Below are 27,875 nucleotides of genomic sequence, written 5' to 3' on the forward strand. Positions count from 1 at the left end.
TGCCGGAAGTACTCGGGGAGGGCCGAGCAGTCGGACCGGCTGCTGAGACGAGCGCTTCACTGGGGCAGTCTCCGCATATCATGGGGAGATAGACGCTGCTGCCTGTGAGTCTTGGGCCCTGGCAGTTAAGGAAGAAGAGCGGGAGGAGGGAGTCAGGACCCAGACCCACAGTGGTCAGTGTTTCAAGAGCCAGGTTGTGGAGGAGACGGGGCTGTTAGGAATCGGGCTCTTGGGACGGGACTGAGGGGCTCGGGGCTCGGAGAAGACGCGGCTGTGGGGACCTGGGCTCCAGGCGGGACTTAGGGAAAGGGGACGGAGTTAGCCGGCACCCTAGGGAAAGTGGGCTGAGAGGGACAGGATTGTGAGGACCCGCGCTCCTAAGAGGAGAGGGTCGGAAGAGAACGGGGCGTGAAGCCACGGGCTTCTGAGAGGTAAAAGCGGAGCCGTGAGGACTTGGGCTGCTAAGCGGTAGGAGCGGGACAGTGAAGACCCAGGTTTCTAAGGATTCAGAAACAGGGCGGCGAAGATTTAGGTTCCTGAGAGGCAGGAGCAGTAAGAGAACACTTGGGTTTGGGAAGAGCAGGAGCGGGCAGTAAAGACGGGCTTCTGTGGGGACGGGATCGGGGTTTGGAGACTCCGAAGTACCTGAGGGAACAGGGCTGTGAGGACACTAGCTCCTAAAAGCGGAGAGTATAAGGGGCCATGGATGTGAGATCAGCCTCCAAGGGAAAGGGAGAGAGTTCGGAAAAAATATAGTGATCTTTTTTTTTTTTTTTTTCTCATATTGGGTGAACCGAGACTGGTAAAGGATGTATTCAGGGAAAGACGACTCCTTCGCGCTGCCTACTTGGCTTTTGGCAGGCTTATCTTGTGTCGGATACAATCTAGGAAGCCCACTTGCAAGCATCTTCGTTTTCTGCTTCGTTCTGGCGAAGCACTGCTGTAAAGTTGAAGCAGTTTGAACTCAGCTATATACTTGATAAGTGCTTTAAATCCCATTCCACCCAACTCTGAGCACAGATCTCTGCATCTCAAAAAAAGAGGATGGCAGAGATGGAAGGACCCGGAAAGATAATCTTTTTTAAACTCGTATTTTACATATAAGGAGGCTAAAGTCCAAAGAAGGTTTAGGATTACAGTGAGGCAATGATTGATTAGATCATGATTTTGATACAGTACCCAGCTCTGCATAGCAGATAGGAGATGCTTGGTTAATATTCCTTGAAAACATGCTTCTAGAATCTTTGCTCTAACTTCAAACTCAAGAGGGAAGTTTTTACAAATTCTAGTATTTTATTTTGGGTCTTGTTAACTGTATTGACATTGATACAATGAATGTCACTTACGAGTTAGGAAACCTTTAAAAGAAGCTCCTTCCCCCTCAACAATATAGTAAGTCATTTAGAAAGTCACAAATAAGTAAAATGTACCCTTTATTTTTAGCATAAGCATTTAGGAAAGATGGCTGCTTTTAGATAAGGATGGTGGAGAAACTTGGACCAGTCACTTTCATTCTTCAGTAATACTTTTACTGAAACTTACTCAGACTATGGGGGGGGGGGTGGAGGTGGGAGGGAGGTCCAAGAGGGAGGGGATATAGGTATACAAATACTGATTCACTTCATTGTACAGCAGAAACTAACACAGCATTGTAAAGCAATTTTATTCCAATAAAAAAAAAAAAGAAACTTAGACTAACCAGATATCATCATAAGCACTTTTCAAATATTAAATCATTTAATTATCACTTACAGCCCCACTAGTTAGTTATTGTTAGTCCCATTGTACATACAAGGAAATCAGTGCAGAAGGGTTAAGTGCCTTGCCTGAAATCCCATGCTACTAAGTGGCCCAGCCATAGTCAAACCCAGTTATGTGTTTGACTAAAATTTTCTTCTGTTTTTCTAAGTGGATTCCTCGCCATGTCTCAGCTTGCTCATCAGCAAGATAGAGGTAATAGTTATACAAAGCATGGCATTGAATGAAAGCACTCCCTCCTCCTCAAGACTCCTCTTACTATCAAGTACTGTAACTTATTAGGGTATTTATGTAGTGTAGTATTTGAGGAGAACTAAATTCCTGTGTTTTAAAGAAGCATAGATATTCAAGATAGAAAAATGGGACCTGAATAGAACTTTCCCTCACATTGGAGTAAGACATATTTAATTTTAAATTTAGGAGGCCAAGAAAGACCAATTTGAAGAACAGGGGCTTAAATTGGATTAACTTTACAATTATTGTAACATGAACTAGATGACTGGGGAAACTGCAATAACTTTGTTCCCAGTGGGTTTGCCTAAACTGTTTGCAAGTGCCTATACTAAATGCAAGTGGTCAAAACTTACACCAAATTATGAGGTAAAGCATGGCCATACCACCATTTCAAAATACTTGATGGTTTAATTAATAATAGTTTATTCCTGAGTTATCATCCTCATCTACATTTGCAAATTGTACTACTTATTTCACTCATTTGTGGCTCTAACACTGATTGAATTATTAGAATAGGATTTCTAAGTAAGTACCTGATCAGAAAATCATTGTGTTAAAGTTGATGTGAACATAGAACATACTACTTTTGACCAAAGGTGTTTGTGGAAAGCCCCAAAGTGCTTTGGAGGTAGTACATCAGCAGTGTTTATAGCCTGCACTGTGACACAGGTGTTTTGGAGGCAGAAGACAAACTTTGAAATCTGTACATATGGACTTAATTTTAAATCTTATACTAATTGTTAGAGCTGGAGGAGACTTTAGAGTTTGCCTGGTTCTTCTAATTATAGATGTAGAAACTCTGGTCAAAGGCAGCTCATATAACTCAGTGGCAGAGCTAGGATGACACCTAGCCCAACTGACTTGGGTCTTCCCTGTGCCACAGTACCTCTCATCAGCCTCCTGCTGACCATTTGCCACTACTTTTTGTTTTTTAATCCACTTTTCTTTTTTTAATGTCTGTAGTAATAACAATAGTTACAGGATGCCACCAGTACATAGCAGGATGGGTGCAACCTTTTAGGTTTAATATACTAACTTTTATAACTAAGATTTAAAAGAGGAGAGCATATATAAAATACTAGCAAACATTTTTAATTGTACTTAGTATGTGCCACACATTCTTATAAGTGCTTTAGATACATAAACTTAGTGAATTGTCACAACAATGAGGTACACCTTATGATTAACTCCATTTTTCAGATGAGGAAATTGAGGCATAAAGAGTTTAGGTAACTTGCTTGAGGACGTAAAGCTAATAAGTGGCAGAGTTGGTACTTGAACCCAGACACTGCCACCAGAGTCCATCCCTTGAACCACTGTACTGTACTACTTTTCTGTTAAGTCAAAATTGCCTAAACAGTGTCAAACTAGTCAAACTAGCGGGAAAAAAATCCCACATTTCTGTTGCTCTCAGGTCTCACAGACTGCAATATAATTGATTCTTTTTGGTTTATTTAGGCTGGGAAGCATGAGCTTGTTTAGATACATCTACAAGCCAGTGAGGAAAGAAACAGCCAGGTAGAAAACCCAAATCGTTAAGTCGTGTACCATAGTGTTAGGGCTTTTATGGTGTCAGGCTGGTTGTCCCCTTTACTCCAGTATTTGTTTAAATAACAAATTCCTAAACATTTCAGAGGTAAAAGGGTTTTAAAGACAATCCAGGGAGTTCCCTGTTGGTCTAGTGGTTGGGATTCGGTGCTTTCACTGCCGTGGCCCGGGTTCAATCCCTCGCTGGGGAACCGAGATCCCACAAGCCGTGCGGTGGCCAAAAAAAAAGAAAAGACAATCCAGTCTTCTATTCCCCTATTCTCTTCACTTAAAAAAAAATCTGTTAATGGAACAGATTCCCAGAGAAGACCACAGTCTTCTACTGCAAGGTCTCCCCCGTTTTCCTACTCTCTGAAAAATCAGATCCTCTTGATACAATAATAATAATAGAGTTGCAACTGGATTTCTGTTTGAGGTACAAGGTTGTTAAAAGGGAAAACAATTAGGGCTTGTCATCCTCAGCCTATCAACTACAGTTTAAGTGTGATGGGTAGGGGGAGGGAGGATAGTCTTGGTTATTTAATTGAACTCCCAGCCAAGCTATCTTGTTTTGATAAAATCATTTAAGTATTTTCTACTGTAGATCACTGGGGTGTGGACTTTCCTGACTTCTTGAATCCCATAGCACATGAATTCCACATAGTAGGAGCTAGTAAAGAGTTTCCTGTTATAATTGTTCTCTCAAACTGTCCCACAGTTAATGCCTCTGTTTTTACTCAGTAGTACATTCCTACCTCTTGGCATTCTAAGGAAATGAGAGTTAGAAATTTGAGTAGCCCGAAGGCAACCATGGTATATTACATAATGGAATTCAGGTTATTTATGGTCACTTCATTCCATTGTGCTTGACCAGCATCGTCTACAATTGGGCTAATGAAAGTTGTCAGTAAACAGGTAATTTGGACCATTTTGATCATGTTGTGATTTTTTTAAACTTACTTTTAAATTTACACACCATAAAATTCACCTTTCTGAGGGTACAGTTCTATGAGTTGTGACAAGTGTGTACAGTCATGTAAGCCCCATAACACTCAAGTTACCTAGCAATTCCACCACCCTCCAAATTTTCCTTCATGCTGCTCTTTTGTAGTCACACCCTCCCCAATCCCAAAACCCTGGCAATCACTGATCTGCTCTCCATCCATATAGCTTTGCCTTTTCTGGAGGGTCATGTAAATGGACTCATACAGGAAGTAGCCTTTGGAGTCTTGCCTCTTTCACTTAGCTTAATGCATTTGAGATTATCCATGTTGTGTGTATTAGTAGTTCTTCCTTTCTGTTGCTGAGTATTATTCCATTATATGGATATACCCATAGTTTGTTTATCCATTAAGCAGTTGAAAGATTGTTTTCAGTTTTTGGCAGTTATGGATAACGTTGCTATAGACATTCACATACTGATTTTTGTGTGACTGTAAGTTTTCATTTCTCTAGGGTAAATACCTAGGAGTGGATTGCTGGGTCATATGATACGTGTCTATTTAATTTTATAATAAACTGCCAAACCATTTACCAAAGAGTGCACCATTTTACAGTCGCATCATAAATGTATGAGGGTTTGAGTTGCTCCACATCCTCTTTAGCACTTGTCTGTTTATTTTATTTTTAATTTTAGTTATTTTAATAGGTACTTAGTGGTATCTCATGGTGGTTTTATTTTGCATTTCCCTAATGAATAATGATATTGGGCATCTTTTCATGTGTTTATTTTCCATCTGTATATCTTTGTTGAAGGATTAGTTCAGATCTTTTACCCTTTTTTTAAAAAATTTTTTTAAATTAATTAATTTATTTATGGCTGTGTTGGGTCTTCGTTTCTGTGCGAGGGCTTCTCTAGTTGTGGCAAGTGGGGGCCACTCTTCATCGCGGTGCGCGGGCCTCTCACTATTGCGGCCTCTCTTGTTGCAGGGCACAGGCTCCAGATGCGCAGGCTCAGTAATTGTGGCTCACGGGCCTAGTTGCTCCACGGCATGTGGGATCTTCCCAGACCAGGGCTCGAACCCATGTCCCCTGCATTGGCAGGCAGATTCTCAACCACTGCGCCACCAGGGAAGCCCCTACCCATTTTTTTAATTGAGTTGTTTTCTTATTGAATTTTGAGAGTCTTTTATATATCCTGGATACAAGTTGTCAGATACGTGATTTGTAAATATTCTCTCTTAGTCTCAGACTTGTCTTTGTTTTCATTTGCAGAGCAGAAGTTTTACATTGTGATTAAGTCCACTTTATCAATTTCTTTCTTTTGTGGATTGTGCTTTTGGTGTTGTATCTAAGAACTCTGCCTGACCCAAAGTCAAAGAGATTTTCTCCTATGTTTTCTGAAAGTTTTATAGTTTTACATTTTCACATTTAAGTCTGTGATCAGTTTTTAATTTATTGATATTTTGTATAAGGTGTGAGATAAAGGTCAAGGTTTATTTTTGTTGCTACTGCTATATTTTTTGTTATATTTTAAAAACAGGGGTCAGTATTACCTATTTTTTCAGTGGAAACAAACCAGATAGTAGTTTATTTTAATTTTTTTCATAGGTTACTTATGCACATATTACAGAATTTGGGGTATACAATGAAAGATAAGTCTCGCACCTTGGTCCCATGGACCACCCAGGTACTACCATTCTGCTATCCCCCTCAAGACAACCATTGTTATCAGCTTCTTATGTATCTTTCCAGGAATAATTTATACATTTGTAATTATGTATCTTTTTTAAAATATTTATTTATTTATTTTTGGCTGCGTTGGGTCTTTGTTGGGGTGCCTGGGCTTCCCATTGCGGTGGCTTCTCTTCCTGCAGAGCCCGGGTTCTAAGCCCGCGGGCTTCAGTAGTTGTGGTTCGCGGGGTCTATAGCGCAGGCTCAGTAGTTGTGGCACACGGGCTTAGTTGCCCCACGGCATGTGGTATCTTCCCGGACCAGGGCTCGAGCCCCTGTCCCCTGCATTGGCAGGCGGATTCTTAACCACTGCGCCAGCAGGGAAGCCCTGTGTCTTTTTAAATAAGTGATAACAAACTATGCTCACTATTCTTTTTTTTTTAATTTATTAATTTAATTTATTTATTTTTGGCTGCATTGGGTCTCTGTTGCTGCGCGCGGGCTTTCTCTAGTTGCGGCGAGTGGGGGCTACTCTTCCTTGCGGTGTGCGGGCTTCTCATTGCGGTGGCTTCTCTTGTTGCGGAGCACGGTCTCTAGGCACATGGGCTTCAGTAGTTGTGGCACACAGGCTCAGTAGTTGTGGCACGCGGACTCAGTAATTGTGGCACACAGGCTTAGTTGCTCCACGGCATGTGGGATCTTACCAGACCAGGGCTCGAACCCATGACCCCTGCAATGGCAGGCAGATTCTCAACCACTGCACCACCAGGGAAGCTCCAGGCAGTTTCTTAACCACTGCGCCACCAGGGAAGTCCCTATCCTCACTATTCTGAACCTTGCATTTTCAATGAACAGTGTATCTTGAAGGTCATTTCATGAGCTTCCTCGTTTTTTAGAAACAGGTTTATTGAGACATTCACATATTATACAATTCATCATTTTAAAGTATACAATTCAGTGGTTTTTTGCTACAAACAGGATTGTGCAACCATCACCACAATCTATTCTAGATTATTTTTGTCACTCCTAAAAGAAACTCCATAAACATTAGGAGTCAGTCGCTATTCCTCTCCCCCACTCCTCAGCCCTAGCAACCACTAATCTACTTTTTGTCTCTATAGATTTGTCTATTCTGGACATTTCATATAAATGGAATCCTACAATATGTAGTCTTTTGTGACTGGCTTCTTTCACTTAGCATAATATTTTCATGAGTCTCATTCTTTTTCAGTCTATTACATTATATAGTTATATTCTAGTTTATTTAACTATATCACTTTTGATGGACATTTAGGTTGAAATTCCTTGTATGCATAGTATTCTATTCACATACAAGTTCAATTATAATATAAATTGCTAAAAACAGAACTATGGGATTAAAACAATATATGCTTTTCTTATTTTGGTAGGTACAGCCAAGTAGCTCTTTATAGAGACCTCTAACTAATTTATATTCCCCCACTCCAGCAACTTATGAAATGATTATTTCTCCATAAAATTTTCAAACACAGTATGTATAAAACTATTTCTTTTTTTTTCTTTTTTTTTTTTTTATTTATTTATTTGGCTGTGCCAGGTCTTAGTTGCGGCATGCGGGATCTTTGTTGCAGCGTGCAAACTCTTAGTTGCAACCACCATTTTAAAGCAATTATACTCCAATAAAGATGTTAAAAAAAAGAAAAACTCTTAGTTGCGGCATGTGGGATCTAGTTCCCTGACCAGGGATCGAACCCAGGCCCCCTGCATTGGGAGCATGGAGTCTTAGCCACTGGACCACCAGGGAAGTCCCTATAAAACTTTTTCATCATTGCCAAATGGGGAATAAATAGTACCTTGTAGTTTTAATTTGCATTTTTATTATGAAGGAGAATAAGGATCACTTCATTATTTTAAGAACCATTTGAATTTCTTTTTCTTGTACTGTCATATTTCTTCACAATATTTCTTTTGGGTAGTTGGTACTTACTGATTTGTAGTTATTTTTTATATATAAAAGAAATTAGTCCTTTGATATATTTCGCATATATTTTTGCTAGCTTGTCTTTTGTTCTTTAACTTTGTTATGTTTGTTGCCATACAGACATTTTTATGTTTGTGTAATTGAACATATTAGTCTTTTCTTTTATGGCTCCTGAGCTTTGTAAAGTCATCCTTAGAAGGATATTATTTATTCTTGAGAATATTGTTTTTCCAATTTTTAAAAATTGAGATAATTGTAGATTTATATGAAGTGATAAGAAATAATACAGAGATCCCTTGTACACTTTGCACCACCGGTTTTCCCCAACGGTAACGTTTTGCAAAACTGTTGTGTAATTTGAGAATCAGGATATCAACATTGATTTAACCCAACAATCTTATTCAGATTTCCCCAGTTTTACTTGCACTTGTTTGCTTATATGTGTATGAGTTCTAAGTCCTATACAATTTCATCACTTTTTATAGGTTCATTTATCCATCATCACTATCAAGATATTGAACAATTCCATCACAAGGGCCCCTCATATTGCCTTTTATAACCACACCTCCCTCCCTCCCACCCAATCCCTGACAACCTCACTAATCTGTCTTCTGTTTGTAAAATTTGCCATTTCAAAAATGTTATATAGGGGACTTACCTGGTGGCGCAGTGGATAAGACTTCACGCTCCCAATGCAGGGGTCCCGGGTTCGATCCCTGGTTAGGGAATTAGATCCCACATGCATGTCGCAACTAAGAGTTCGCATGCCACAACTAAGGAGCCTGCCTGCCACAACTATGGAGCCCACGTGCTGCAACTAAGGAGCCAGTGAGCCACAACTAAGGAGCCCGCCTGCCGCAACTAAGACCTGGTGCAACCTAATTAATTAATTAGTTAGTTAATTAATTTTTAAAAAAACAAGAAAAACAAAAATGTTACATAACTGGAATCATACAACATGGACTCTTTTATTTATTTATTTATTTATTTATTATTTTTGGCTGTGTTGGGTCTTCTTTGCTGCGCACGGGTTTTCTCTAGTTGCAGCGAGAGGGGGCTGCTCTTTGTTGCGGTGCGCGGGCTTCTCATTGCAGTGGCTTCTCTTGTTGTGGAGCACCAGCTCTAGACGCGTGGGCTTCAGTAGCTGTGGCTCGCGGGCTTCAGTAGTTGTGGCTTGCAGGCTCTAGAGCGCAGGCTCAGTAGTTGTGGTGCACAGGCTTAGTTGCTCCACGGCATGTGGGATCTTCCCAGACCAGGGCTCGAACCCCTGTCCCCTGCATTGGCAGGCGGATTCTTAACCACTGCGCCACCAGGGAAGCCCCAGTATGGACTCTTTTTGAATTGTCTTTTGCTTAGCATAGTTCTCTGGAAGTTCATCCAAGTTGTGCATATCAGTAGTTCATTTCTTTTTCTTGCTGAGTAGTATTCCATGATGTGGATATACCACAGTTTGTTTAATGATTTACCTATTAAGGGATGTCTGAATTGATTACAGTTTTTGATTATTGCAAATAAAGCTATGAGCATTCGTGTACAGGTTTTTGTGTAAACATAAGTTTTCATTTCTCTAGGATAAATGCCTAGGATTGCAGTTGCTGGGTCATACAGTAGTTGCGTGTTTTTGTTTTTGTTTTCCCAAATCCACTTTATTGAGGTATAATTTGCATACAATAAAATGTATACATTGTAAACATATAGTTCTGTGAGTTTTGATAAATGTAGCAGCTGTGTAAGCATTCCCCCACTTAAGATATAGAATGTTTATATCACCTCAGAAACTTCCAACCTGCCCCTGTGCAGTCAATCTCTGCCCCATCTGTCACTAGAGATTTGTTTTTAGATCATTAGATATTAAAATTTCATATAAATGGAATCATATAGTATGTATTCTTTTGAGACTGGCTTTTTTTTCACCTAAATATTTTAAGATTCATTCCTGTTGTTTTGTGTATTCGTGATTTGGTCTTTTTTTTCATTTTTTTTAATAAACTCTTTCCTAGAGCAGTTTTTAAAATCCATTTATTTATTCATTCATTCATTCATTCATTTATTTATTTATTTAGGAGACCCTGCTGAGATAGCAGTGTTAGATTTACAGGAAATTTGGGAAGATAGTACAGGGTTCCCATATACCCTGTACCCAGTTTCTCCATTATTAACATGTTACATTAGTATAGTATATTCATTATAACTAATTAACCACGTTTGATACATTATTATCATTATTATTTTTAATATTTATTTATTTATTTTATTTTTGGCTGCGTCAGGTCTTAGTTGTGGCACGCGGGATTTTTTGTTGTGGCACGCAGGATCTTTCATTGTGCGTGCAGACTTCTCTTTAGTTGTGGCACGCGAGCTCCAGAGCACACAGGCTCAGTAGTTGTGGCACACGAGCTCTCTAGTTGTGGTGCGTGGGCTCAGTAGTTTTTTTTGTTTTTTAAATTTATTTTATTTATTTATTTTTGGCTGCACTGGGTCTTCATTGCTGCACGCGGGCTTTCTCTAGTTGTGTCGAGCCGGGGCTACTCTTCGTTGCGGTGCACGGGCTTCTCATTGCGGTGGCTTCTCTTGTTGCGGAACACGGGCTCTAGGCATGTGGGCTTCGGTAGTTGTGGCACGCGGGCTCAGTAGTTGTGGCTTGCGGGCGCTAGAGCGCAGGCTCAGTAGTTGTGGTGCACGGGCTTAGTTGCTCCGCGGCATGTGGGATCTTCCCGGACCAGGGCTTGAACCTGTGTCCCTCGCATTGGTGGGCGGATTCTTAACCACTGCGCCACCAGGGAAGCCCCGGGCTCAGTAGTTGCGACGCGTGGGCTTAGTTGCCCTGCAGCATGTGGGATCCTACTTCCCCAACCACAGATCGAAACCCAGGTCCCCTGCATTGGAAGGTGGATTCTTAACCACTGGACCACCAGGGAAGTCCCTGATACATTATTATTAACTGAAGTCCATAGTTTATTCAGATCTTAGTTTTTCCATTTAGTCTTCATGTCTTTTTAGGCTCCTCTGTGACAGTACATGCTTAGATGTTTAAGAAACTGCAAACTGTTTTACAGAGTAGCTATACCATTTACATTCCCACTAGCAGTGTGTGAGTGATCCAATTTCTCTGCATCCTCGTCAGCATTTGGTGTTGTCACTATTTTTTATTTTAGCTATTCTGATAGTTGTGTAGTTATATCTCATTGTAGTTTTAATTTGCTTTTCTTTAATGACTAATGTTTTTGATTGAATGTCTTTCAATTTGCTTATTTGCTATCTGTGTATCCTCCTTGGTGAAATGCCTGGTGTGTCTTTTGTCCACTTTCTAATTGAATTAATTTTTTTTTGAACTATTGATTTTTGAGAGTTCTTAATGCATTCTAGATACTAGTCTTTTGTTGGATATGTAGTTTGTCTTTTTTTGGATATGTAGTTTCTTCTAGTCTGTAGCTTGTCTTTTCATCCTTTCTGCGTGGGCTTTCACAGAGGAAACTTTTAAAATTTGATGAGGGCCAATTTATCAGCTTTTCCTTTTATTGATCATGCTTTTGGTGTCATGTCTAAGAAGTCTTTGCCTAGCTAGAGTCCAAAGATTTTCTCCTGTTTTTTCTTAAAAGTTTTATACTTGTACATTTTACATTTAAGTCTGTGATCCATTTTGAGTTAATTTTTGTATAAAGTGCTAAGTTTAGGTTTCTGAATATTTTTTAAAGATATTCTAGGGACTTCCCTGGTGGTCCAGTGGTAAAGAATCCACCTTACGATGCAGGGGACACAGGTTTGATCCCTGGGCAGAGAACGAAGATCCCACATGCTGCAGGACAACTAAGCCTGCATTCCACAACTACTGAGCTCATGCGCCTCAACTAGAGCCTTCATGCCGCAAACTACAGAGCCCATGCGCCCTGGAGCCTGCGCACCACAGCTAGAGAAGAGAAAACCCACACGCCACAACTAGAGAGAAGCCCACACACCACAACGAAAGATCCCGCATGCCTCAACGAAGATCCCGTGTGCCACAACTAAGACCCGATGCAGCCAAAAATAAATAAAATAAATAAATACTAAATAAATCTTTAAAAAAAATAAAAAATAAGGACTTCCCTGGTGGTACAGTGGTTAAGAATCCACCTGCCAATGCAGGGGACATGGGTTTGATCCCTGGTCCAGGAAAATCCCACGTGCCACGGAGCAACTAAGCCCGTGCACCACAATGCTGAGCCTGCGCTCTAGAGCCCGCGAGCCACAACTACTGAGCCCACGTGCCACAACTACTGAAGCCCGTGTGCCCTAGGGCCTGTGCTCTGCGACAAGAGAAAGCCTGCGTGCAGCAACGAAGACCCAACGCAGCCAAAAATAAATTTAAAACAATAATAAATAAAAAATAAAGATATTCTATATTTTATCTAGTATATGATTTTATATTTAAAATTTAAATATCTGATCCATCTGGAATGGAGGAGTGTGTGAAAGGAGGGGTGTATTACTCCCCCCATTCCAGATTGATCAACTGTTTAAATTGTATTTTATTTATTTTTTTGTAAATTTATTTATTTATTTTTGGCCACGTTGGGTCTTTGTTGGTGCTCGCGGGCTTTCTCTAGTTGTGGCGAGCGGGGGCTACTCTTCATTGCAGTGCGTGGGCTTCTCATTGCGGTGGCTTATGTTCATACTGATAATCTTTAATAAGGCTTTTTCATAGGACTTGATCTGGGAAAATAGTTTGCTTTTATAACATTAGGACAACTGTTACCATGTTAACAGTCTTTTCCTTTCCCATTTCTTCCATTGGTAAGATTTGTGGGTAAGGGTAAAGGGGATGTGGACCACATATGGTTTTAAAAAAGTAGTCCTGGGGGGTTCCCTGGTGGTGCAGTGGTTGAGAATCTGCCTGCTAATGCAGGGGACACGGGTTCGAGCCCTGGTCTGGGAAGATCCCACATGCCACGGAGCAACTAGGCCCGTGAGCCACAAGTACTGAGCCTGCGCGTCTGGAGCCTGTGCTCCGCAACAAGAGAGACCACGATAGTGAGAGGCCCGCGCACCGCGATGAAGAGTGGCCCCCGCTTGCCACAACTAGAGAAAGCCCTCGCACAGAAACGAAGACCCAACACAACCAAAAAAATAATTAATTAATTAAAAAAAAAAAAAAAGAGTTAAGGAAGAAGCTGGGTGGAGGGGAGTTAGGAAATCATTAAAAAAAAAAAAAAACAGTAGTCCTGATGCTGTGCTGCCCCCCTCAGCTGGCTCTTGGCCAACAAGTTTCTCTTGATCATTTAACCAGTGCATAGTTAGTTGCTTTTATTAAGGGTAAACCAGGAGAAGATGATTTCTTGTATTAGAGAGTTAGACAATTTGTTGGAGAGGAACTCAGCAATAGGTACTCATTCAGGTTGCTAAGCTTTATCAAGTTCTGAAAACATTGCCATGATTCTTGCAGGTTCAAATACCACAATTTTGGCCAATAAAGTATTTCATATGCTGCTAGCTTATCTCTAACAATAGTACATTCATTTTATTGGAAGAGAGTCTTAATGTTACTATTGTCACCATTAATTAATTTTAAAAGTTGTATATGAAAGAAATGGAGATGTTTTTCTTGGTGCCCAGTTGGAATAAGGAAATGTTCTCCACAGTCAGTTTGCCTGCATTCTGGTTGTTGAAGATGTGCAGGCCATGCAACTGAAATGGTTCTGTGGCAAGGGTGGTGCTTGATGCCAGTTGTTTATTTACAGGTAGCTTTTGAAAATGGCTGCCTCTCATTTCACCGGGCTCACAGCCGTTGCTGATGTAATTAAAGATCTAGACACTCAGATAGCTGTAAGTAAGCTCCTTGAGGTCACTGTGGGTGGAACTTCCTGAATGTGCTTCTGATCTTGATGACACCAAAGCTGATGTCCACGGAGTCAGCCTGATGGCTCTAAGATTTAGAAGTCTTGGCTACTCCAGCCTAGGGACTCTGCATGTATTTAAAGATTGCTAACACTCAGAGAAAATTTGCCCTTGATGACAGTGAAGAGCTTACTTTTAACAATTGCTAAAAATTGTGTTTATTAGGCCCTGACATAGACTTAAGCATGTTTTGAAACGCCAAAATGAACTAATCTGTTTTCTGAAGTTTTGTGACTAGGTTTCAAGTATGTGATTGTGCCATGATTTATTTGAGTTTAGCATTATTTGATGTTCAAAAATAATGCATGTAGTACTTAACCAAGTATTCTATTTTTACAAAGTCTTCAAAAATGGCTTGCTCATTCTAGTTTATTTTTGTACATAAGATTCCTCATTTCATTTACTTTCTTCTTTATTTCACTTGTGTGGACTATTTTATTTAGCTTTTGGAGAAGAGATGGTTTCTAAATATCAGGTGAGAGCAATGAACATTCTTCATTCCCTCCATTTTCAATGTGCAGGTATCAAATGAAGACCCTTCAAAGTCTGACAGACCTCATAGAATTTTACTTTTAAAACTCATCCTTTATTACATGTACTTCCAGAGCTAATTCTCTTGTTTTTCTTCTACAGTTGATTGGCCTTGGTCCTCATAGCTCCAAAAAGAAACAGGATCTCGATAAGCTCTATGAGCTGAAGTCCAAAGCGCGGCAGATTATGAACCAGTTTGGCCCCTCAGCCCTAATCAACCTGTCCAATTTCTCATCAATAAAACCGGAACCAGCTAGCACCCCTCCACAAGGCTCCATGGCCAATAGCACTACAGTGGTAAAGATCCCAGGCACTCCTGGGACGGGAGGGCGTCTCAGCCCTGAAAACAATCAGGTATCATCCGCTTTTTGTTCTCTGTGGGCACCTCTTATCTGTTCTTTGAAGCAGTAATACTCTGAGAGATGTCCATCTCAGTTGCTGCCTCTTCCTCTCAGACTTCTCAAGTTCTTTATCGAAATATCATGTACATTTATCAGTTTTTACTTTGTAGTATTTATGTGTGTGCATGCATATACATATACATACATCCATATATACACGCACTGACACAACACCTTGCCTGTGACAGGTTTTTATATATTTATATATAAATATATATGCTATATACTTGTTAAATAAAATAAAATAGTTAAATAATTAATGGATTCATTATTCATTATTCCTGTAATAAAAGTACTCTTGCCTCCAGTTTTTTCTCCTAGTTCATCTAGCTGCTGCCTTTATTTTCTGCAGTGATTCTAAAATCTGACCCCCTCTTTCTACCCATGATCCTGATTCTGTCCTCCAGAGCCATAAGAAATAAGTATACTCTCTTGACTTGGGCCTTGTAGGCTGGGTAGAATAGGATGAGGAGTCAACAGTTCAAGAGAATGGGGGAGGAACTAGCAACGGTGAATGGGAAGTGTTGGGCAGGTATTCAGGAGACCAACCCATGATGGGTGTGGTGTTGGAGAAGAGCAGGAGATAAAATTGTATAGGTAGGATTACGGCAGAACATACTAGGCCTATGCTAGTCAGTTTCCGTTGGAACTTTTGGTCAATAAACAATCTTTGCAAATATTTAATAAGCTTAAAAGTAACATAATAAAAGTCGTATATCTTAGGAGGATTAACTTGACAGTAAGGGGACAAGAAAGGTAGGAAGGGGGTCACACTGGGAGGAACACCAAGTCTAAGACTTTTGCAGTAAATCAAGGTATGTGGCAAAGGCTTGAATTAAGTGATGGTTGAATGGATAGATCTGAGACATTATTAACAAATATTTATTTTAAAAATTATTATTTTTTCCTTATTTCCAATGTCATGCAATGCTTATCACGAAACTTTAGAAAAAGAGAAAGAATAATAGCCCAAAATTCTACCACCACCCCAAAATAACTATGGTTAGCATTTTAGTGTATGTCTTTTGATCCTTCTTTAGTGGCATATATATGTGGTATAACATTTCCTTTATGAAAGAGGGATCATAGTTGTACATACTTTCACAAATATCGATATTTAGTTATACAGAGATGAACACATGTTCCCTGCCCTCAAGGAGCCTTCAGCCTATTAAGTCAGAAACAGGCAAGTTTATAAATGTACACAATGATAGAAGGGTATACAGGGTACAGTGGAGGCCAAAGGAGGAAGTGGTTGCTTTTACCTGGGTGGGCTGGGAGAGCATCAGAAAGGAGGCACTGTGAGCTGAGCAGGTAGGAAGAAGGGTAGAAGAGCTTGTCCAAAGGCAGCAGAGGCACTGCACAACTTGTGGTGGTCAGAAAATTGCAAATTAATGTAGAGTTTACTAAAACTACCTGACAGATGTTGGCCTCTCTTCCATATTGCTCTTTTTGCCTTTCCCTAGGCTATTTCTGTCTTGAGACTATAGTCTTGTAGTAATAGCACCAAGTAAGCCAGACTGATAATTCTTTGGAAAGTAGAAACCAAACCCAACAAATTGATAGCCTTTGTTTATAGGGTAATGAGGTGTTTGTTTCTTTGCTACTTGGCTGAAAAAAATGTTCTCCCAATTAACTTTAGGTATTGACCAAGAAGAAATTACAAGACTTAGTAAGAGAAGTGGATCCTAATGAGCAATTGGATGAAGATGTGGAGGAGGTAAGGTGGGATTGGGTACCCCAGAGACTGTGTCCCTGAGAAATAGTATAGAATAGCCGTTAAGAGCACAGATTTTAGTGGCAGACAAGTCTGAATTTGAGACTTGGCTCTGTGGGTGGGTCAGTTAACTTTTCTGAGACTCAGCTTCCTCCTGTGTTGATAAGGTATGATATTATTTATCTACAGGGTTATTGTCAGGGTCCCATGAATAACTTATACAAATCACCTAGGAGAATGCCTAGCACTTTATACCTAACAGCACTGCTACTTTTGCCTGTCAAAAAGGGCATAGGCTGCTGCTCACAGGCAGTCACTTTCAACAATTTTAATTGTTTCTAGAACATTCCTCTGTATTTCTAAGTAATATTCTTTTTTTTTTTTAATTTTTGGCTGCATTGGGTCTTCACACAGGCTTTTCTCTAGTTGCGGTGAGCAGGGGCTACTCTTCGTTGCGGTGCGCAGGCTTCTCGTTGTGGAGCATGGGCTCTAGGCGCACGGGCTTCGGTAGTTGTGGCACGTGGGCTCAGTAGTTGTGGCTTGCAGGCTCTAGAGTGCAAGCTCAGTAGTTGTGGCACACGGGCTTAGTTGCTCCATGGCATGTGGGATCTTACCGGACCAGGGCTCAAACCCATGTCCCCTGCATTGGCAGGTGGATTCCTAACCACTGCACCACCAGGGAAGCCCCTCTTTCTTTTTCTTAATTCATGTACAAGTTTTTCTGTGGGCATACATTTTCATTTCTCTTGGATATATACCTAGGACTGGAATTGGTGAGTCATATGGTAACTCTGTGTTTTTCCTTTGAGGAACTTCCTGTTTTTACAAAGCATTCCATCCTTTTACAGTCCCACCAGCTGTGTATGAAGATTCCATGTTTTTAATCTTAGTTTTTTGATAATTTCTTCTCTGCTTTTTTTCTTTCTGTGTAGAATGACAGTTGGTTGGATGTTGGATCTTCTGCATTGATCCTCTTAGGTTTTTTATCTTTTCTCTTTTTTCATTTCTTTGTAATTCTAAATTCTACTTGCTGGGGAGATTTTCCTTAGTTTATGTTCTAAATTTTAACTTTCTTTTATAATAAAAATTTTAATTTCCATGAACTTTTTCTTGTTGACTTTTTTTTCCCTAAGCCATTCTGTTCTTATTTTACGGTTGTAGTATCTTATTTTTCTCTCTAAGGATATTAATTACGTTGTTTGACATTTTCTTCTTTTCCCTGCATTGTCTTTGTTTCCTCTGAGTCCCTTTTTTCCCCTTTGGTTTGTTTATTTTCTTTTTAGTGTTGGAGACTTTCTTCAAATGTCTGGTGATCCTGGCTATCCGTTCTTAAAGAATGAGCCACTAAAAACCTGATTTGAAGCAGAACTTATTGACTGATGGTCTTTGCCCAGTCATGTATTGGTAAATGTTTAACAACCAGCTCTGTGGAGAAAAAGACTCTGACTTTCAGCATTTCCTGATTTCTGTGGTGTAAATATTCTCACTATGCCCTATTTTAAGCTATCAACATTTTGTCACTGAATGCAGGATTGGAAGAAATGCATATAATTGGCCTTCATGACCTCATCTAATCTGGCTCCAGCATACCACTGGCTTCACTTCAGAATAATTTGTCCATAGTCAGCCTTCTTAATGGGGGATTCCCTAATCAGTATCTGTAAGTCTTTTCTCTGGAATCATTTGGTATATGCAGAGAAAAATCCTTTAGTCTCCTATCTGGAGGGTTTATCTCTAGCTTCTAACATTCTGGAAGCAAGGCAAGAGAAAGGGGCTGTGTCTTTCCCTTGTCTCCGCTGTGTCTGGTGTACTCTCATCTGTAGCCACTCCTGTTCAGTTTTTCTGGGGAGTAAACCTACTGTGTTCTGGGTCAGGTACGTGTGGGAAGTCACTTGGCTGCTTTTGAAGTGTGGGGGTGGGGGGACTACTCTGTACAGACATGTAACAAGTGTCCAGTTTTTAGTTCCATACCTCAGTCCAGTCTTCTGTGGTTAATCACACCTCCAAATCCTGGATCTCTTAGGAGTTGCGAAGGGCAAATCAGTTCGTTCTCATTGGCGTCCCCTCTGCGTGCATTTGTGTTATACCTTCTGTCTGCTAGGTCAGTTCCCATTCTTCCTTTGTTACCTCTTAACAAAAATTTACTTTAAAAGTTTATTGGAATATCTTGTCCATTAAAGTTTTCTCTCCTATTCTTGTTGTCTTTGTGGATTTATATGTCTTTTTTTTTTTTTTCCTTTCTTGTTATTTTAATGGGTGTAGGGAAGGAGAGGAGGTCAATTTTAGAGTTGATCTGCCATGTTTAATTAGAAATCTTTCCTTTAGGTGGTATCCATTTGGTTCCATAGGAAAGATGACAATGCATTGATAGTCCAGCAGAACAAGGAATGTTTATAACTATGGTTGTAATTTTATTTTATTTTATTTTTTTGGTCAGCAGAGGAAGCCATGAGGAAGGTATTCACTGATCAAAATTTCAGTTTTTTTAATGTAGATTTTTAACTTCAGAATTCTGATTTTGCTCTTCACACAGTCTAGAAATAATTGATAATGAACTGGAAAGAATCCAGGATTTGGACTCAGAATCTTGAGGTTGAATCCTGGTTTTGCTGCTTAATAGTTACATGGCCATGAACAAGTTAATCTCCCTGAATCTTAGCATCCTCCTCTATAGAGTTAGGGTAAAATCTATGCCCCATTTTTTTCACAGGATGATTATAAGGACTAGGTGAGATAATGGGAATAAAAATGCTTTAAGAGAATATGAAGGAGTGAGGATTTAATGATTCACTTTTATTTTCCTACCTAATTCATAAGAAGATGTGGAGGGGGTAGGGGTTGGGCTGGTTGATAGCTGCTAGGTGGAAAGTATGGAAAGTACATCCTCAGAAAGGTGTGAGTTTCTCTCAACCTGGTTAATGAGTTAATGTGTTTCTCTTGTGGTCCTTACTCCTCTTCCCCACCTTCGCTCAAATGCTGATTCCAGGCCTTCTGTTAGAAAGCCTGACTGAATATGTGATTCAAGCAGATACAGTTGTCCCAGCAACAGGAGCCTACCCTGCCAGTGTCATGGTTACTCTCCCCCACTTTTTTTCCCCCAGATGCTGCTGCAGATTGCTGATGATTTTATCGAGAGCGTGGTGACAGCAGCGTGCCAGCTTGCTCGGCATCGCAAGTCCAGCACCCTGGAGGTGAAAGATGTCCAGCTGCATCTAGGTATGTGGTCTCGTTTCTCCCCGAGGTAGCCACACTATTGCTCCTCCAGGAACCTTCATGCCGGGATCAGACTTCTGGGCTCTGGGATTTATGTATTCATGCAATAGTAGCATTAAACAGGAAAGAGAAATCCATGCATGGTAGGGGGAATGAACCCTGGCCTTGGGTGTGCCACTTTCTAACTGTACCACCTTATCCTTCCTACTTACTTTCTCTTAGAGCTGGTTTCCTCATTTGTATAGCGGGGATCATAATACCCTCCTTACAGGGTCGTTGTGAGGATTATGGGTTATGTTCGTAAAGTGACTGGCACAAAGTAAGAGCTTAGTAAATGTAGCTGTTATATCTCTACCATACATATAATGGTATTTTCCTTCCAGTTTTTAGCTTATTGATGTATTTTTCTCAAGAACATTATATCCATAATGTACATATAATTTTGTATTCTGCTGTTCTACTTAATAGACACTAAATTTGAGCTTGGGTTTTTCTGGGAGATACTCATCTAACATTTTTTTGTTGTTGTTAAGATATATATATTTTTTAAATTATTTATTTATTTTTGGCTGTGTTGGGTCTTTGTTGCTGCGTGCAGGCTTTCTCTACTTGCAGCGAGCGGGGGCTACTCTTTGTTGCGGTGTGCAGGCTTCTCATTGTGGTGGCTTCTCTTGTTGCGGAGCACAGGCTCTAGGCGCACGTACTTCAGTAGTTGTGGCACGTGAGTTCAGTAGTTATGGCTCATGGGCTCTAGAGCTCAGGCTCAGTAGCTGTGGCGCACGGGCTTAGTTGCTCCGCGGCATGTGGGATCTTCCCGGACCAGGGCTTGAACCTGTGTCCCCTGCACTGGCAGGCAGATTCTTAACCATTGCACCACCAGGGAAGCCCTCATCTAACATTGATAATTGTAATCACTTGGAAATGAATAAGCTACCCCCCTGCATTGGTTGCAGTGTGATCAAAAGAAAGGGGACAGTCTGTGACTACAAAGACAGTCAGGCCAAGGGAATGAGACAGAAGATATTAAGGGATTGAGTGCAGATCAGCCCATGGCTGAAAGGCTTCCTTCCCAGTGTCAGGGAGATACTGCTCCGGGAGGCGCTGGTAGTGGAGGTGGAATAAATAACACACTTCTGGTAAACATTGCTGGTATTAATAGCAAAAGACAGCTATTTCAATTATTTATTATTGTGTAACAAACATGGCTTAAAACAGTAACAGTTGTTCGTTTTGTTCATGGGCCTGGGGGTGGACTGGGCTTAGCTGGGCAGCTTCGCTAAGGATCTCTCATGTGATTGAAGTCAGGTGGTGGCTGGGGCTGTGTTTTGAAGGAAGGCGTATTAGTCTCCTAGGGCTGCCGTAATGGTACCACAAACTAGATAGCTTAAAGCAACACAGACTGGGGGCTTCCCTGGTGGTGCAGTGGTTGAGAATCCGCCTGCCAATGGTGGGGACGTGGGTTCGATCCCTGGTCCGGGAAGATCCCACATGCCACGGAGCAACTAAACCCGTGTGCCACAACTACTGAGCCCACGTGCCACAACTACTGAAACCCGTGCACCTAGAGCCCGTGCTCCGCAACAAGAGAAAGCACCGCAATGATGAAGCCCACGCGCCGCAACAAAGAGTAGCCCCCGCTCACCGCAACTAGAGAAAGCCTGTGTGCAGCAACGAAGACCTAACGCAGCCAAAAATAAATAAATAAATTTATTTTTTTAAAAAAACAAGAAAACAAAAACACAGATTTATCCTCTCAGTTCTGGAAGCCAGAAGAACAAGGCTAAGCTCTCTCCAGTGCCTCTGTTGAAGAATCCTCCCTTGCTGCTTCCTAGCTTCTGGTGGTGGCCAGCAATCCTTGGCATTCTCTGGCTTGTAGCTGCATCGCTCCAGCCTGTGTCTCGGTCTTCACGTGGGCTTCTCCCCTGTGTGTCTGTGTCTCTTCTCACAGGACACCAGTCATGCTGGATTAAGGGCCTACCCTCCTCCAGTATGGCCTCATCTTAACTACTTATGTCTGCCAACAACCCTATTCCCAGTATATTCTGAAGTACTGGGGGTTAGGACTTCAATACACCTTTCTGGAGGACACAGTTTAACCTGTAACAGAGCTTCATCATGTCCACGTCTGATGCCTGGCCTGGAACACTCAAAAAGCAGGGACTCCACAAGTCTCTCTCTGTCTGTCTCTGTGGTTTCTCTACCTGGTCTCCTCATATGCAGTCCCAGGATAGCTGGACTTCTGCATGGCAGCTGCGGGCTCCCAGAACAAGTGTCCCATAACCATTTGGCAGAAACAGCATGGCCTTTGGTAACGCAGTCTCCGAAGTCACACAGCATTACTTCTGCTGATTCCTGTTCTTTGAGGCAATCACAGAGTCCTGTCCAGGTTCAAGGGGAAGGAATACAGACTCCACTTCTTGATGACAGACATGTTTTAAAACCACCACAACACAAATGCATAGAGACAAAAAGTAGAATGGTAGTTACCAGGGACTAGGAGGATGGGGGAATGGGCGTTATTGTTTAATGTGTACAGAGTTTTGGTTTGGATTGATGAAGTTTTAGAGATGGATAGTGGTAATGGTTGTGTGAATGTGCTTAATGCCACTGAACTGTACACTTAAAAATGGTTAAAATGTAAATTTTATGTATATTTTACCATACCAAAAAAAAAAATCCCACAGCAGATTATATTACTTTCAAAGTTTAACATTCCTGTTTTTAAAAATATTCTGTATTTTAATTGTTGAAAATAAAATTGGAATATGTTTCTTCATTAAGGGTAAGAATTATCACAGACATGGATACTTGAAAGCCTGCATGACCAGAATAGCTTCTGTAGTGGGCCTAATGGAACCTGAATCATAATCAAAAGGTTGCTTGGAGGCCCGGGATCAGGGTTTGGGGAGTTAGGGAACCTGATGTTAACCATCTAGGCCTGCTGCCCGCAACTTCCCTGCCCCACGCCCAGCAAGGATAAGCTTGCCAGCGAGGCTGTAAACTCTTGATGGCTCTCTTCTGGACGGGCTGGGATGGGCACTGCCAGTGTTTGCTTCTGACCTGGCTATTTTCTATACTTGAATAGTTGAATAACCTCCCCTTCTGATTGACATGGTCTTTCTTTATTTCTGTTTTTTTTTTTTTGCATTAAGCATATTTATTTGTAGAGTATATATTCATACTAGTTCATTATCTTTAGGTTTAATTGAATGTAGATGTTCAGGGTTACTAAACTGATTAACTTATGTATCTCCTAACCTATTTTACTTGAATATGTGTTCAATATGTGTGTGTGTATATATATATATATATATATATATATATATATATATATATATATATATATATATATATATATATTTTACACTTCCACAATATATATATTTTTAATAACATTTCTTTTTTTTTTTTAATATTTATTTATTTGTCTGTGCCGGGTCTTAGTTGCAGCGTGTGGTATCTTTTTGTTGCAGCATGCAGGCTCTGAGTTGTGGCATGCGGGATCTAGTTCCCTGACCAGGGATTGAACCTGGGCCCCCTGCATTGGGAGTGCGGAGTCTTAACCGCTGGACTACTAGGGAAGTCCCCACAATATATTTTAATCAGAATCTATTATAAACATGTATATGCAAATACACACATATTACACATACACATATGTTACCATATATATTACCATAAATGCTATACAGTGCATGAATATTTATATTGTGATTACACCTGACATATGTTCCATTTGATTTGTCTGAAGTGAAGATCATTTGATTGCTTTTCATGGTACGGAATTACTGAGTCAATTATGCACGTAATGTTTCCTTGCAAGAATGTATCTTCAGTATATTCAATATGTGTATTTTTGAGACAGGATCTTTCTTCATAAATGTGAAAGTTAAATGAGATAATGAACATAGAATGCTTTGCACAATGCTGCTTTGTCCCAGCCATTTTATTACACATTTTATTCACTAAATGTTGTTGCTATTCTATTAATATTATATAAAATATAAATACAGTTAACCCTCAAACAACACGAGTTTGAACTGCACACGGTCCACTTATAGGTGATTTTTTTCAGTAGTAAATTCTGCAGTACTACCTAATCCACGGTTGGTTGAATCTGTGAATATGGAGGAACTGCATTTATGGAGGAACAGCATGGTTGGAGGGCTGACTATAAGTTATACGCAGATTTTCAAGTGCAGGGAGGGTTGGCGCCCCTGACCCCTGCCTTGTTCAAAGGTCAGCTGTACACACTTATTTAAATATATAGTTACACGTACTTACATGTTTGCATTCATGCCTGGTAGCTACTCTCTTTAAAGTGACTTTGCATATCCATATCCTGATCTACTTTGTATTGATTGTAAAGTGTAATTCCCAGAGAATAATCTTAGTGTCACTTTCAAGTACTGACAACAACTATTATTAGCAGAAAGTTTCATTTTTATTTTCAAAGAAATATTGGAAGAGAGCTGTATATAAAATTATTCTAGAACCAACCGTGAATCATTCATTCACACAATATTTGCTATGCATTAGACACAAAGTATAACTATAAAACCACTAATATTCAATTTGATTTTAAGTAAGTGCCTGCCTGGGGCAAATCAAATTTGCAGAACAAATGTTTTCAGTGCTTTAAGGGAGCATGATAAAGGAGTCCCCATGTAACTCCTTTTGAGTAGAGATTTATTCCCTAAATAATCTTGTGTAAGTATAATTTTTTTTTTTTATATTGGATGTACTTAAAGTGCAGTACACTTTTTTTTTTTTTTTTTGGGCTGTGTTGAGTCTTCGTTGCTGCGCGTGGGCTTTCTCTAGTTGCGGCGAGCGGGGGCTACTCTTTGTTGCGGTGCTCAGACTTCTCATTGCGGTGGCTTCTCTTGTTGTAGAGCACGGACTCTAGGCGTGCGGGCTTCAGTAGTTGTGGCGTGTAGGCTCAGTAGTTGAGGCTCATGGGCTCTAGAGCGCAGGCTCAGTAGTTGTGGCACATGGGCTTAGTTGCTCCGCGGCATGTGGGATCTTCCCGGACCAGGGCTCGAACCCGTGTCCCGTGCATTGGCAGGCGGATTCTTGACCACTGTGCCACTAGGGAAGTCCAGGACACTTTTATATGTGGATTTAGGGGGCCATGTGGCTATGCCAGTTACTGAAAAAGTGGAAAAACCAAATCTCTGCCCTCTGATAACTTGTAGTGACAGTCTTACAGGGATGGTCATATCCAGTGGCACAAGGACATGGAGCTGTGGCATGGACATACCTGTGTCTGTATCTGTATCTCTATGTATTTATCCCAGGCTCTGGGATTGCATTATGCCATTGAAGCCTGTCAACCGTCCTATCAGGTGGTTATTTCTGTTGTTACTACCATATAAAAGGTGAAGAAACTGAGACCAATGTCATATTGCTCCACAGTGAAGCAGCAGAACTGGGGCTTGGCTCTTAACTCCAGATTGCAAAGAATGCCTTTCTGTTCCTACTCCTCCTTTCGGTTTGAGAGGGGTTACCTTGAGCATAGGGGTAAGACGATTGAAGAAACAAATAACTTTCCTTTCCTGAAGAGCTGCATGGAAACCTTAGGGCTCCACACTCAAAGTTTTGACTCATTTGCCTCTTATTTCTTTGCAAGAAGGTCAAATAGTGTCCTCTAAAACCTTGGAGGCACCATATGTGATTCCCCCATTTGTGTCCCATAGAGCCCCTCTGCAGAGTTACTGTTAATTAGTACAGTTGATTGCCCAGATTAGTCCTCCCTGACCCTTGTCTGAGGGTCACACTGCACCTTGACACTACCTTCCTGGTCCCCTTACCTCTGTGTGGGCTTATTCCTTACAGAACGCCAGTGGAACATGTGGATCCCAGGGTTTGGCTCTGAAGAAATACGACCCTACAAAAAAGCTTGCACCACAGAAGCTCACAAACAGGTGAGAAGGCTTCAGAGTCCCGGGCCAGCCACAGCTGATCCCTTGAGCTGTGTCTCAGAGAGAATGCACACAGCTACCATCACTGTGCTTGTCCTTTCCCCCAAATGTCAGAGAGGGCAAGAGGCAGCAGGGCTGCACGGGAGATCAGCCAGATTTTTCCTAGGTGCTTTGTTGTTGCCATATGGGGTCTCAGTTTTTTCTCTCAACTTTAATGGGTGCCACTTAAAGCTGTTGATTCTAGGTTCTTCTAACCTGTATGGAACTCGCCCCCTCCACATCTCTTTAAAGAAATCTTCCTTCATTGTTGCTGATTTGAACATCATCTAGGGCCCTCCGACTAGAGGGCAGTTTAAGGAAAGCAGAAATATGCTGTACTTGTGCTAGGAGGTAGCACCCAGGCTGGTCTGCCAGGCGTCTGGCCTCTGCCCCAGCTTAACCTTTGTTCTCCGTCCCTCTTACTGCAGAACTGAGGGGTCAGTAAGAGAACCTGTCTCCACTTCTGCTGGGGAACAAGCTGTCCCAGTCATTGGTCAGTCTCATAGCAATGTTGGCCTCCATTTGACAAGTCTTAATTTAACTGGCTACTCTGATTTGAAAAGTGGGCTTTTCCCAAGCTTGATGGCCACAGTCGGGCAGTTCTGGCTGAGTGTACCTCGCTTTTCCATAGCCTGGGATCTCTGGAGTGGGTATGTTTACAGAGCTCATAGAGGAAGCCCTACAAGGAGACCGCCAATAGCTGGAATCGAAGGACTGCAATGTTGTTCAGAAGGAAGTCCCTCCAGGCAGTAGACGGTCATTTGGCTGTGCTCTCAAATTATCCACTTTTCAGCCCTATTTATTTATTTATCAATCAACCAATATCATAATGTTCAAACAATCTCTTAGTCAAAAAGAGTGAGCAAAGCAAGTCATTAATTTGGCCAGTGTCTGTCTGGTAATAGTAAGATTTGAAACCCATGATCTGAATGTTTCCCTGATGGGTTATGGTGGAAATTGTTAGGGTCAGTTTCCTTCATTGCAGGTTATCAAGTGAGGAATGTCAGCTCCCTTTACGTGTTGGCAACAGGCTCAAAACAGAGCCCTCTTCCTTATTTTCTCCATCATCAGAGAAGGAGATTAGGGGAAGGGGGTAAGCCTAGAAAACACATGTTTTGATGGCCTGTCCCTTAAATCCCCAAAAGGCAGGAGCTGTCACCTTCTGCTTTTAACTGTTTTTGCCATCCTGCTAGTATAGGGCTTTTGGGGTCTTTGGGTCAATGAAATGGGTCCACTGGCCTATGGAAAATTCTCTTAGGGCTGCGCAGACTGTGCTTGAGTTAGAAGGATCTGCTGAGCTGCCCTGTGCCTGTAGGTTCCTGAGGAGTCCAGCCTGTGGTGTAGACCATGCTACCTGGTAGCCACACATGGATGTCCCGGAAAGTTCCTGACTCTAACCTGTGTAATTGCTTATTTCTGTCTCCTTTCAGAGAATGGCATTGATCCGGAAAACAACCAAGAAATAACACACGGAAAGGTCAGGGAATGGACAACAATGTATTTGGAGATACTTGAGCTGAGACCTCAGCCATCTCATCCTTGGATTTTTTTTTTTTAATGCTTTACAGAGAAGCATATATTTTTTATTAACAGTGCAGCAATATCTATAATGACTGAGAGGATCTGCCAAAAGAATAAAGCCTCCTACCCCAACTTCCGGTCCCTTTTTCCTGCCATCTCAAAGAGGAGCAGTGTATCTTCCAGAGAAGATTTTATTTGTGGTTTATTATATAAGTGATTGAATTGGGGAAAAGCATTATGGTCTTGTTTGGTGAGAGAGTATTAGCAGGATTTGTAGAGGTTTTTGTTTCCTTCTCCCTCCCCCTTTTCCCTGTACTTTGTAATGTCAGTGTTTATATGAATATGACTTTCATTTGCTTTTCCAGAATAAAGAAGTTATTAATCGAAAGACACAGGGTGCATGGCTTACAGCCTTTGAAATGCCAGAGGAGGGTAAGCAAGGCTGGATGTAGCTCTCTGGTCAGCAGATGGCAGCACCATTATTCATTTCTGTGATGCAGGAAAAAAGCCAGGAATTTTTCCATTATTTTACTCCAAGGAAGGCCTTACCATCAGTAGGACTTTTA

At 41.1% G+C, this 27,875-nt stretch overlaps 1 protein-coding gene across 1 annotated transcript; it reads left to right on the forward strand.

Annotated features, from left to right (window-relative positions):
- Positions 1-27,697, forward strand: TAF12 (TATA-box binding protein associated factor 12). Its single transcript, XM_061186893.1, has 6 exons — positions 1-104; positions 14,600-14,851; positions 16,541-16,618; positions 19,717-19,831; positions 25,664-25,752; positions 27,219-27,697. Exons 2-6 carry the CDS (start codon positions 14,684-14,686, stop codon positions 27,252-27,254), a joined length of 486 nt encoding a protein of 161 aa, XP_061042876.1. The 5' UTR covers positions 1-104; positions 14,600-14,683; the 3' UTR covers positions 27,255-27,697.
- The last annotated feature ends 178 nt before the right edge of the window (positions 27,698-27,875 follow it).

Source organism: Eubalaena glacialis, chromosome 3 (assembly GCF_028564815.1).
Source record: "Eubalaena glacialis isolate mEubGla1 chromosome 3, mEubGla1.1.hap2.+ XY, whole genome shotgun sequence".
Taxonomy (NCBI): Eukaryota; Metazoa; Chordata; class Mammalia; order Artiodactyla; family Balaenidae; genus Eubalaena; species Eubalaena glacialis.